Consider the following 13,664-nt stretch of genomic DNA (forward strand, 5'->3'; position numbering starts at 1 on the left):
TGACGGGGTGTTAATATTATTGATGTTACTGAGAGTGTGTGTGAGTGCTGGCACATGCAAAAGCAGGGCTGCAAAACGTCAGCTAAAGTTCTGACTTCCACGGAGTCGGCAAAGGAATCGATAGAATTTTTATAAAATAAGAACTTTTACAATTTATTGCATATGTTTCAATATTCATCTGAATGCAGGTTTCATAATTACTGGTGTTTAATCACAAATCAAATCTCATCTGATAATCGATCATCCAAATACACTTCAAACAGGATTAAGGCAAAAGCACTTAAAGCATTAAGATCTCCAGCTCTGACTCACAACCTCGACTCGACCAAACAAACAAACAAACAAACAAACATTTTGCATGCTTTTGTACAGATTCATCACATTAACATCAAGTCACAGGGCATCAAACTGTTAATGTGACACTGAAATTATTTTTATTCTTTATGTTTCAGCAGCGTAATATAATCATCATCATCATCATCATCATCAGTGAACACTGGAGACAGCTACGGGAAAGAAAGTAAAGAAATAAAACATTAAAATCCATACAGATTTCTCTATCAACTGGATGACACTTAAACATCTTGTTTTGGCAAAAAAAATCTCAATGAAAGTAAAATATGAAAACATCACTTTGTTGTCGCAGTTTTCTATCAAATGAAACACTTTGTGGTATAAATAAATCGATTTCACGTAAAAAATCTGATCACACGGCGAGTCAAGTAAAAACCTTAAAAGTGCAAGACAGAAACACGGCTGGAAGTCACAGCATCAGCCCTCATCGTCCACACGGCGGGACAGAGACACCACACACACACACACACACACCGAGATCACACGGCGGGACAGAGACACCACACACACACCGAGATCACACGGCGGGACAGAGACGCCACACACACACACCGAGATCACACGGCGGGACAGAGACACCACACACACACACCGAGATCACACGGCGGGACAGAGACACCACACACACACCGAGATCACACGGCGGGACAGAGACGCCACACACACACACCGAGATCACACGGCGGGACAGAGACACCACACACCGAGATCACACGGCGGGACAGAGACACCACACACACACACTGAGATCACAAGGCGGGACAGAGACACCACACACACACACTGAGATCACAAGGCGGGACAGAGACACCACACACACACCGAGATCACACGGCGGGACAGAGACGCCACACACACACACTGAGATCACACGGCGGGACAGAGACACCACACACACACACTGAGATCACACGGCAGGACAGAGACACCACACACACACCGAGGTCACACGGCAGGACAGAGACACCACACACACACCGAGATCACACGGCAGGACAGAGACACCACACACACACACCGAGATCACACGGTGGGACGGAGACACCACACACACACACCGAGATCACATGACTCTCACTGGACTCGCCTTGATTTCAGCTAATAAAACCCGACATTTAAGTGTGTGTGTGTGTGTGTGTGTGTGTGTGTGTGCAGTAAAGTACTGTATCTGTAACACAGGGTCAGCACGATGCCCCTTTATTACAAATACACACTCACTGTCCACTTTATTAGGAACACCTACACTGCAAAACCTGATGAGTGAAGTTATCTTGAATCCAGTCAAATTTAAAGTGATTTTCTTAATAAAATATTAAAACTAACAAAATATAAGATTATTTAACCTAATTTTAGACAAACATGACTAATCTTTAGTGTCGGTGATGTTCTGTTGTGATAGTTTTAAGCATTTATTTCCTGATAAAAAACAACAATAGAACTGGGAGTTTATGCTTAAAAAAATCTAACAATTCGTGTAGAAATGAGTTTAATTATCTTTATTATTATTATTTAGGAATTTTATAGACATTTGACTAGTCAAGATATTTTCACTTCAGAGATCCATAAGGTGTCTAGTTAGAGTGGTCTGTGTGTGTGTGTGTGTGTGTGTAAGGAGCATGTCTCAACATCGTCTATATCACTTTATCCTGCATTCAGGGTCGTGGGGGCGGAGCCTATCCCTTAGGGGGAAGACTTAGGGAGATCTCTCTCTCACACACACACACACACACACACAGTAACACAGGAGTGTGTGAGGACTGGAGGTGAGGGGTGAAGCTGGAGCGAGTGCTTTTATGTTTCTCTAGTGGTTCAGTGTGGAGCTCATCATCAGGAGTTAATACTCAGGACGTTTCAGTGTCAACACTAATAACTCCTCCTTCTCATGGCTCTTAATAAATACACACGTCTGGGTGTGAGAATTCAGTAGCTTGTGAGAAATCCCAAAAATCTCCCGACTCCTTCTCTATAACCCAGCACCCCCCCATATGAGTAACTACGGAGAGTGTGAGCTTAGATTGAACTCTTCCATGAGGAGCGTCTACACCAGACAGCCGGCCGCGCTCATTCATAACCTTAACTGTTGTGTAGAATAGATTAAGGGCCTTTGGGTTTAATAAATGAAGTATAAAAACATATAAAATGATGCTAAAAAAATGACAGCCAACGTTCGGTTCTCATCGAGACGGCACACACACGCGGCACATCTCATTTAATTCATTAAAAGTCTCTTTAAAAACAGCTACATTACATCTTTTACTCCGTCATTTCATTTAAGCTCAGGAGAAGCAGCGTGTGGATCTTCTGCAGACTGACAAAATGACTCGGATAAGAAGATATAGTGTATAAATCCTAAATCTGACTCCTGGACTGACCCATGCTTCTTCTTCTTCTTCTTTTTATAGTTCTTTAAAGGGCTCCTGTTTAAGCAATAGAGTTTAATAATAACTAATCTCTGCATATTAAATTATGCTATATATATATATATATAGCATATATAGCATTTATGCTAATCGTAGCTTGCAATAACCCATGAGATTTTCCAACCACATGTCTGAGGAGGTCCTGAATTATTAAGAGAATCCTGGTGTGTGTCTCCATCTCACATGGCGACGGGGTGATGCCACGCCCATCATCCAGCTAAAAAGGGTGCGAAGTTTCAAATACGGAGGCGTCAGATCACAGACAGCAGGCGTAACGTCTGTGATAACGGACACTTGTTACAATTCATATTGTTCATCACTGGCCTGGACGTTACAACATGCGCGTAAAGAAAGACAGACCTCCAGGACCGTCCATGTGACCCGGACTGGCGCAGCGCAGGTGAGGATCTATCGGCTGGAGACTCGATCCTGGAGACTTTCCACAGTATTGTTTCTTTTGGGCTTTTAGAGAATTTATTCATTTATCAAAAAAATCCTTGTTTTCTGATTGTAGCGCACACACACACACACACACACACACACACACACTTGTGCTTAATTTAAGCACTTTTGATCTGTTCCTACACATGCAACACTGCATGCCTCTCCTCTCCTCTCCATTCAGCACAGTTCTATCACAATTAAGACAAATCACAGTCGGTCCTGTCCTTCCTTCGCACGGTATCCATGTCTTTAAGCAGCAGGTGATAAAAACACACATTCTGAAGGTTGACACCTCGTCCGTGTAATCCGCTCCTCGTCCATCAGTCAGGCGCGCTCGGCTCTTGTTCGTCAGCGAGGCTCAGTCGACCGGTTTCCCTCCTTTGTCTACTGCACCTTAAACAGTCAGAGTCATTAGGATTTTTTTGTCCCTCTCTTTGGGTGTCAGGAATAAGAAGACAGAAATTAACATCATGAACTGATTAACCGTTAATCACTGGGTCACATTAACTTGTTTGTGAAAGTGCGAGAGTCTCACCAGTTAAATATTTCTCTTTAGCCCGCGCTCGCTCATCTGCATCAAAATACCACACAGTGATGGCATACCTGCAGAGAAGCGTTTACATTTAGCACAGACGTCACACGGTTTACTGCAGTGTAATAATTACAAGGGGATTGGTTCTGAAAAATATCCAAAACATGCATCAAACGGTATTTTTCTTGAATACTTTAAAATATACATTATACACCAATCAGCCATAACATTATGATCCCCTGACCAACACTGAGTAGTGTACAGGCGTCTCCAAGTTCAGTCGGAATACGTTAGGAGTCAAGACTCAGCAAACAGCTGAGAACCACACTGGTTTTATTACATATAATACAGAGTGCTAAGGATTAAGAAACATAATGTACAGTGTGTGTGTGTGTGTGTGTGTGTGTGTGTGTGTGTGTGTGTGTGTGTGTGTGTGTGTGTGATGTACTAGCAGCTGCCGTGGTAACTGACCGAGTGGAGTAAGAAGGCTGGACCTCGTGTGGGTTCCGTCTGTCTGACCAAAAAAATACCAATCTGTCAAATAAGGGCTCGATGTCAGCAAACTGGGCTTTACCATCTGGAAAGATCCGCAAGACACCACCGTGTTCCTGGGAGGAAGGATAATAAAAGGGGAATTATACAGTGGAATTTAAAATGCAAAATAATGCGTTATGCTAAATTTCAAACCTGGCAAATAAAGAACACGCTGGTCAGCAGATATGAAGTATTAACACAAAGCTGTTACAGCACTTCACGCTTCTGTCCGCTGACAGCTTTACGCCGTTTAGACTTTAGCACCTGCACACAGCGCCAAAACTACCACCAACTGGTTTGATAATCATGATATTACTGGGCTTGACTGGCCAGCCAACTCAGCGGACCTGAACCCTATAAAGAATCTATGAGGTAGTGTCGAGAGGAAGATGAGAAACACTCAACCCAACAATACAGACGAGCTGAAAGCTGCTATTAAAGCAACCTGGTCTTCAGTAACACCTCAGCAGGGCCACTGAACACCTGCATGGCATCTCACACTGATGAAGTAATTTGTGCTAAAGGATCCCAGTATAGACGCCATAAATCAACATCATTTGGACATTTCTGTTTTTGTTTATATATTTCGAGACATATATAATATATACTAAAACATTATAAACACCTCCAGGGAGTTCTTAACATTTAGAACCAGGATTGGTCAGAAAGCTGGAAGCTTCCAAAGAACGGCATATAACAACGCAATTTATAGCAACTGTGTATTAAATATATAAAAAATACCTTTAACCCATGTTTTCACCATGTAGAACTAAAATATGGGAAATATAGATTTGTCTTGTATATTGATTTTACATACCTTGGCGTTCCAGTCTTTATTTAAGTAATAAATGCACGTCACACATCTCCCATCACCGTTAGGGTTGTCCACATGCCGCACATATCCAGCACCGTTACCTGGGTAACAAGCTACCATCGCCTGAAATGAAAAAGTAAAGAGCTGTGTTAGAGAAGTCAGACGGTATTTGTCTCCTTCCTTATTTCTTCTACTGTTTAGTCACATTTTTTCGTTTCCTATATTATATTTACTGTACATCATAAATGACCAGAAAGTCACAAGAGAGAGCATCAGGACCCGTCCCAACCTCCCCGTCCTTTTAGTTACAGGCGAGACCCTCTCATCATTACCCCTTTTTAACCAGGGCGGTTCTGGAGAATTTGAACCAGTTGTTTGTTTCCCGACAGCCAAAGCACCGGACCTCAAACAGAAAAAAACAGTTTCATGGTGGCAACGACACTTTGCTGGACCTGAACAAAGAACCGCTTATGTCAGGAGCTGGGGCAGGATTTTCACCACCAACTATCTCTACCATCTTCAATAAAAATGGACTCAATATGCAATGAGCAACTCAAATGCTTCCTGATAAAGATAAAGCCAGGAGAACTGCTCGCAAAGCCGCGTTAAAGTTCTCCACTGTTGTTGTGCTTGCTGCTAATTTTTTTGCCTAGCATTTTTGGGCTGCTAGCATTGCCGCTAGCACTAGTATTGGCGATAATATTGCTGGGAAAGAAAGTAGAGATGTACACTGACATATACAGTGATGTAATGGCGTGACTCAGTAGCCCATGGAAAAACAAATCCAGTTCTTAGGAGGTTCTCTACCGAACCAACTCTAAACCAGCACTAGCACCAGACATGAACTAGCACATGAACTCTCTCAGCTGCACCACAGAGACATCACTGGCGCAAAACGCAAGTACCATGCTAGCAGTGAAATGGCCGACAGTTTCTCTCTGGAGATTCACCAGTGTGTCTGGGCGTAGTGCTGTGCCTGGTGAGACCACCACCAACGCAGCACCAAGGGCATCAAGCTTTGGGATAAAGGTCAGGTTCACCCGTGTGTAGGTCTGACCCAAAGCAAAGGCATTATGATGATAAATATTGCTAATTTTGGGTTATTTTCAACAATGGTAAAAAAAAATTCCTTGTATTCGAGGCAAACTTTAAATGCAGAATAACGAATGCTTTGTTGAGATAAAATAATTTATTTATTAATAGTTTAAAATACAAGCATATATCTGTATATATTGCTAAAACTTCTAAATCTGCTCCACATTAAAAAAAAAAAAAAAACGAAATCACACAAGCGCTACATTTTGTTATCTGTCCTGCATGCAGGTCTTTAATTCCCAAACTAATCAACGGATGAATTCACAATAGTGCTGGATGATAGACAAAATTTATTCATTTATTCAAGTTATGATGTTCATTTAATTTCAAAAGGACCATATTTATTGATGGAATTATAAAATAATATGAAATATTTGGACTGCACCAAACACGCACATCAAAATCTACCCACTACAGGAACACTGAGTACTAGGCAGGAAGACACTCTGGATGGGACACTACTAGCTGCAGGACACTTTGACATGGAGCATGTTTTAGGAGGTGGCAAAAAACTAGAGACCGTTAAAGGAGAAAAAAGCACTCGCAGTTTATTTATGGTATTTATGACATGATTTATGCAACTGCAGGAGGGTAATGGTTCTAACGACATCCACATCAGATAAGTAGACAAAGATCTGGTAGGGGGACACTGGGTGCAGGGAATGTCTCCTTGTCCAGGTCTCAGATTTTGGCTCTCACAAAACACGAGGGTGGAAGAATGGGTCCAAGGCTTAGATCTTCATCCTTGGCAGGGAAAAGGCAGAATCGGCCGGCCTTGCTGTTCTTGGATCCAGCCCAGCACAAACTGGACCTGAGACGCTTGGCAGTTTTCAAATATTCAAGATCCTTATTGTCTGTAAAGACCTTGAAAGGGTATTCGGCTCCCTCCAGCCCATGGCACCGCTCCTCTAATCAGAGCTCGTCTCCTAGTGCCTCATGATTACTGAGGTCGTAAATGTGTTAGACTGGGGAAAGATCCTTAAAAGGAAACCAGTGGATGAAACTTTGGTTTCTTACCAAACATCTGTAAACAGCTCTGACCCCAGATCCACCGGCACCTGCCCCTACAATCAACAGCTTGGCACGGGTGGCGTGTCTGAGAACATGAAGAGTTCTTTTAACCTTCTGAACACCTCATCACCTCATCTGGGTTCCATGACAGGTGCTTGGGTCGAGATGTGAGGGGATTGGTGATGGAGCTGAAGCCCAGTTTGATCATCAGATAAAGTTGACCAAGCCTCAGGAATGGGTGTAGCTCTTTAACAGCAGTAGGAACAGACCATTCTGTGACTGCAAAAATGTACATTTCTCTAGTTTATAACACCTGCTTGACAAGGCTTGACCTTGAGAGACAGATGTGAGATAGATGTGTCATTGATGTATGCAATCAAAAACTTTTCCAGTATGTCCCGGAGGACACAGTTCATGAGCACAACTGGGTTTAGGTGGTGGTACAAGGGGGCCCATATGGCATGACCCAATACACAATGTGGTCAGGTACTATTAAAGGCAGTATTCCATACATCGATTTTTTTATGCAAATGTGATTGTAGGAACCACTCAGGTCAAACTGGGTTAATATTTGGTCTAAACGAAGCTGTTTAAGGACTAAGGGGACCAAGGGAAAGGAGAGCGCTACTTAGCTGTGATTTGGTTGGAGCCCTGATGGTCATACCAGGTAACAGCTTTATGGGACAATCAGTCTTGGTGAGGAGGTACCGCACTAACACTAAGATCACCCAAATTAGCATGGGTTCCCTGTTGATTCAATGTTTCTTTCCTTGCCACCGTCCCCTCCTTAGCTTGCTCATCAGGGACAAACTGATTGTTTTGATTTATACATATCTTCACACACATTTTCTTAATGTTTTTAAGCAACAATGACCATCGGTAAAAGCGCCATATAAATAAAATGTAATTAAATGAAGGTCTCAACAGTGGCAGCTTGGTGGAGATGGGGCTTGAACCCCCGACCTTCCAATCAGGAACCCAGAGCCTTAGCCATTTGAGACACCACTACCCTTCACCATTTGCTTAAGACTGCTTAAAATTCTTGGAAAGAAATCCTGTTATCAGAAGTTTTTTTTAAATTATAGTTAAAGCACGCAGAAATAAACAAAAATGAAAGCACTAGTGAATGTAAGATGTTGTTCCAGAATATTTGAAACCATGGATGATGGGGTGCTTGGTTTTTACTGTGACCAGAAGGAGAAGGTTTTCCAGTGGAGCCCACTTATCTGGGGAACAAGAGGTTTTGTGCACCTCGACATACTGAAGGAGTGTGATTGAACATGTTAAATTAACTCAATAAGTCAGTCGTAACAGGACAACAGCACATGCGCAGGACTGGAGCTGCCACAGGGTGTTGAGTTCAGTGTTGTACTCTGTGGTGACCCTGAGGATTGTTATGGGAAATGACAGTGCTGAGCATCTTTAATATTATTACAGCTATGAATATATTAAAATGTAATATACATTATGAATAGTTTATACACGCTATTAACTAATTATGTAATAGTTCAATTCAGTTTTATTCATATAGCGCTTTTTAACAATGGTTATTATCACAAAGCAGGTTCTCAGAATCAAAACATTATGTAAATGAGTATGAAAAGTGTGAATAAAATGTATAAATGATAATTATCAGACTATCCCTGATGAGAAAAACTCCCCGAGAGGACAATAGGAGGAAACCTTGAGAGGAACCAGACTCAACAGGGAACCCGTCCTCATGCGGATGATAACGGATAGCAGGGATTGATCTGCAGTCATACTGTATACTGTGTAGTGACTGTGTTCAGTATAACAGGAGATGTGTATTATAGGCTCCTGAAAATATTGAAACATTTATAAATGACGGTTTATGTATTGCATATTTATGTGAATGTTATTACATGCATTATTACACATGTACAGGTTTTCCTACGCTCTAGCCTGAACTGGACACAGGGCATGTAGGGCTCGTGGATTCATACTGCTGAAGCTGGATATCATTATACATGTTGTAGCTGCTGTGACCGTCCAGTTTCAGTGCACCTGTACCTACTGCAGCTTCTTGGATGATAGTAACGCTACCTGATCATCCATGGTACCTGTTTTTCAGCTCAGCATGGATTAAATGCTTACTAAAGGTACTGAAGACCTCCTAGCAGTTTAAACCAATCTACAGGTGACAAGATGTTTTCTCCAGACAGGACTGCCACACGCTGGATGTCTTTCCACCACTCTGGATAAATGCTAAGAGCGTGGGGAATCCCCGATCAGAAATTTACCATAACAATTTCAACATTAAAAGAGTGAGAAATTACACTTAGTTTAGCCGTTTGTGTCCAGGTTTGGTACATGGGTCATGCTCTCTAGTTAAACAAAGAAACAGCTATAACGTTTATTTTTAAATTAACAATTTAACATTTTATAATAATACACTTTTTCAGGTTTATGTCTTTTTATGTGAAACCTAAATGGCCAAGTTTCATCCGAATGACAGTTAAGATTATTGAAAGATTTGAATAAAAAAAGTTACGGACACTACAGACATAAAAGGGCATGAAATTGTATTTAGCAAATGTGTTTCTTTTTATCTGATAAAAATAAAAGTATATATGTGTGTGCGTGTTAAAAAAACGAATTATGAATTATGAAAAATGGTGTTATATGATCCTGTCTGAAAATTCACTTTGTCACCTGGTGAGACACTTTTAGCACCGATACCATGTTTTGGCGGTTTATAAAAGGTGTTTAAGAGGAGAAGACATTGACACTGAATCATCTTGTCCAGATTAACTGCAGTATAATTTACCCTCTTTAGAGTTCTGGAGACATTTTTATTGAGGAACCGCAGACCGCTGCAGTAAACGCCTGGAGGAGGATCACCGCGGAGCACCAGCCTAGTGTTAATCACGAGTTTTTATTTCCATGTTTAAGCTGTCTAATTACTTTTGATGCTTTAAAAAGGTGGACAGGTATATATAATGCTCAAATTCCCACGAAGTAAACATTAAAGTCTGATATTAATGATTTAATTAGATCTCCAGTGAACTGTGGCAGAGAGCTGAATTAACAATAACTTTTACAGCCTCCAAATATGTGTAGAGTTGACTGTGTACAAATATAGCCCACTCCAGTATATATATATCCAGGCACTGGAACAGCAAGACCAGTTCTTTTGTCTTCTGAAATACACTAAAGACTTGGATCATAAATTCAGCTTTTGTTTCTTGAAATTTACATGTAAATGTTATAAAACTTTTGGCACCTTTCGAGGCGATCAGGCCTCAGGCTGCTGTGCAGAAGGTCATCAGTATGAGTTTCCGGGTGCTGATGGTTTTTCCCAGTTAGAAGAGAGCGCTGCTTAACTGACTGTACAGATGTGCCATCACCAATACTGGTTTAGAAAACAGATTCCAATACTGCCTGAACCGTGTCCAAAATCACTGTACACTCATTCCTTAGTGATCAGGTGACAATAATTGAATAGGTTTTAAAATGGGTAAGCTAGTTTTATTCATAGAATACCTGCGTGTTAGCCTGTTATGTTGCTTAGCAACCAGAGCTCACCGTTACTTGACCACATTACACAGGCTATGATTGATTATATAACTAATAAGATATTTTATTATTTATTGGACACTGGATTTGATCAAATCTGTTGCCACGGTATCGAATAAATAATCTGCTCAGGCGTTTGGACTTCATCTTGAGCATGGCTGAAAGGGACGGGCCCCACTCCTGTTTCTGCCCAAAGCCCCAAATGTATCTTTAAAGCATCAGTGAGTTTTTGGCCGTACTCATTCATTTCATACACTTTGTAAATAATATATTTCTTCCCCCTTTAACGCACATTGTAAGACGTATTTGGGTCATCTACTCACAGCTTAGCTTAAAAAAAATGAAAAAAAAGACTTGTGAAAAAAAACCAATGCCGTCCCTGCAAACAAACGCTGCAGGATCGATGCGGCGTGAGGGGGCTTTCACACTTTGTTCATTTTAGTGCTCCAGTGTGGTACCAGATCCATGACTCAGCATTTCTGTACATATACAGTATATACAATCACACACACACACACGCATATATATCTCATCTGATTTAGGATTGAGAATGTGACGTGCATAAAGAATTATACATGGCATTCAGTTAAATTTTTTTAAATGGTGTGTGTGTGTATTATAATAGTAGTGATGGGAAACACCAGCTTCGTTATTATCAAGATATCTAGGTGCCAAATCAATTTGTATTGTGATTCTATAAGTATCACAATTATATAAATATCCTGATTTAATATTATTATTTTTAGATTTTGTTACAATTATAAACAAACTTAGCTAATAATTCACTCCCACCACACAGGATGCTGTCATACCTCCCAATGTATGAATAGTTTAGAGCGTACCACCTGTAGCATTTTAGAGGAATTGCAACATTTTACCACCTCAAATGCAAACATATTTACATACATCATTAAAAAAAATCTATTTTGGGGTCAGTGTGGCGATGCATGAATTGTCATGTGAAATAATCACAATGCATCCTTGAATTGACTGATTTTTCACGCCATTTCTCTTATATATAAATTTTATATCATCTACTATAACCTCTGTGGTCCAACTAGGGACTGTGGAGGACAATGGTGACCATTGTATTCATTTCCTTTTTTTTACGACTGTGGTAGGACCTCCAGTCAACATTATTCACACTCTCATTCACACACTACAGGCAATATGGGAACGCCAATTAGCCCAATCTGTATTTCTTTGGACTGTGGGTTGGAAATCCACTGAGCACAGGGAGAATATGCAAACTCCATGCACACAGACCCCGGGGCGGGAATCGAACCCAGACCCTGGAGATGGCACACACACACACACATATATATATATATATCATATATATATCATATATATGTGTGTGTGTGTACATGTATATACACACATACGTTATATATATATATATATAATTATATATATAATTATATATATAATTATATATATAAGCATCCCTAATTTTTAACCCTTTTTAATCTCTAATTCCTTTCTTGTTCCTAGGCTGCTGTCATACTGCTTTCGAGGACTTTTGGAGAGCTACTACTTGATTTTTTTTTGCATGCCATTACCATGCATATTCATTGAAATGCCCTTAATCTGTTAAAGCATGTCTCTGTGTGCAATTATAATATTATTAATTAATTAATAATTATTAGTTAATTATAATATTATTAGTAGTAGTAGTGATGGAGCCTGATGGAGAACCTCATGTCAGTGACTTACTTTCGTCCTTCCATTAATCCTGTAGTTGCCCAGTTTGCCGTTACAGTGCCGGACTATATCGTCCATGCGGCTCATCAGGACAGCGATCTTCTCGCACCCCGGCTCCTTCCCCTCGATCCAGGTGATCTTGTCCCCTCGGATGTCCTTAGTGGAGTCACTCCTCTGGCTGACCAGCTGTCCGTCCGTGAACTCCCTGGAGCTGTAGAGAGCCCGGACTTCCTCCAACACCCCGAGCCCGAGCTCATCCCCCAGGAAGTTATTGACCACACATATTCCGTGTTTGTTCATACAGGGGCCTATGTACTCAGTGGCCTGTTTCTGGTGAGGAGACAGCCCGTGCCTGCTGGAGACATTGTTCCCGGTGTGCTGGGGGACACAGACGCTCTCGGACCCGGAGCAGGTGCTCTCGGTGTCCACGTGTGTCTTGGCAGAGTCGGGTGAGCCCTCGCACCCCGTGCCGTCCCCCGTGCAGTCCCCCGGGCCGTCCCCCACCGCTGCCGCTCTCTGGCTGTGCTGCTGGTTCTGCTGCGGGTCCTGCTCCTTCCTGCCGGGCTGCCCCGGGTGTGTGTGCGGGGGAAGGCGGGGATTGCTCTCGGCCTGTCTGCAGACCTGCTTGTGCTTCTTCCAGTCCTGTTTCTGGTGATCCTTGCTGCAGTAGAAGGAGCTGCGACAGCGGCCACACCTCATGAGGTTCTCCATTTTGCCACAGAGCTCGCAGTACTGCCGATCGTGCTCCGGATCTGTGGGATCTGCCCCTGCACCTTCCCCGCTGCGTCCCTCCATGACTCCGCACCAGCTGTTGTTCTACTCCCGGACTGATCGCCGTTTCCTCTCGAACTGCAGCGCCCGAGTCACACACTCTCCCCGACACACACACTCCTCACACACCGCCTCATCGGGCTCGCTCTGCTCCAAACACACCGCGGAGAATCGGTCTAACCCCGCGCCGAGCCCCGCTGCAGCACACACACTCTCGGGGACGCGGACACACAGAGACACATGGCGCCGCTGGCTCGCCCTCTGTTTTCATACCTACACGTCCGCCTCGAGCCAGCCTCGTGACGTCACACACTACGTAAGGGAGGGGGGAGGAGGAGGAGGGAGTTGGACCCGGGGCAAACCGCTCTAATTACCCCCGGGGTAACAGTGCACACACACTCCACACACACACACACACACACTCCACACACACACACACACTCCACAC

At 42.4% G+C, this 13,664-nt stretch overlaps 1 protein-coding gene across 2 annotated transcripts; it reads right to left on the reverse strand.

Annotated features, from left to right (window-relative positions):
• Nucleotides 1–2,096: 2,096 nt before the first annotated feature.
• Nucleotides 2,097–13,530, reverse strand: LOC128542955 (egl nine homolog 1-like). 2 transcript variants are annotated; one of them, XM_053513175.1, is made up of 5 exons: nt 12,458–13,530; nt 5,102–5,221; nt 4,222–4,358; nt 3,754–3,821; nt 2,097–3,605 (listed from the first exon to the last, which is right to left on the reverse strand). In XM_053513175.1, the coding sequence occupies exons 1-5, from the start codon at nt 13,238–13,240 to the stop codon at nt 3,577–3,579; spliced, it is 1,137 nt and encodes a 378-aa protein (XP_053369150.1). In that variant the 5' UTR covers nt 13,241–13,530; the 3' UTR covers nt 2,097–3,576. The 2 variants fall into 2 exon arrangements, with proteins under 2 accessions (XP_053369150.1, XP_053369149.1); XM_053513174.1 differs by having other exon boundaries at nt 2,098–3,611.
• Between the last annotated feature and the right edge of the window lie 134 nt (nt 13,531–13,664).

Source organism: Clarias gariepinus, chromosome 15 (genome assembly GCF_024256425.1).
Source record: "Clarias gariepinus isolate MV-2021 ecotype Netherlands chromosome 15, CGAR_prim_01v2, whole genome shotgun sequence".
Lineage (NCBI taxonomy): Eukaryota > Metazoa > Chordata > Actinopteri > Siluriformes > Clariidae > Clarias > Clarias gariepinus.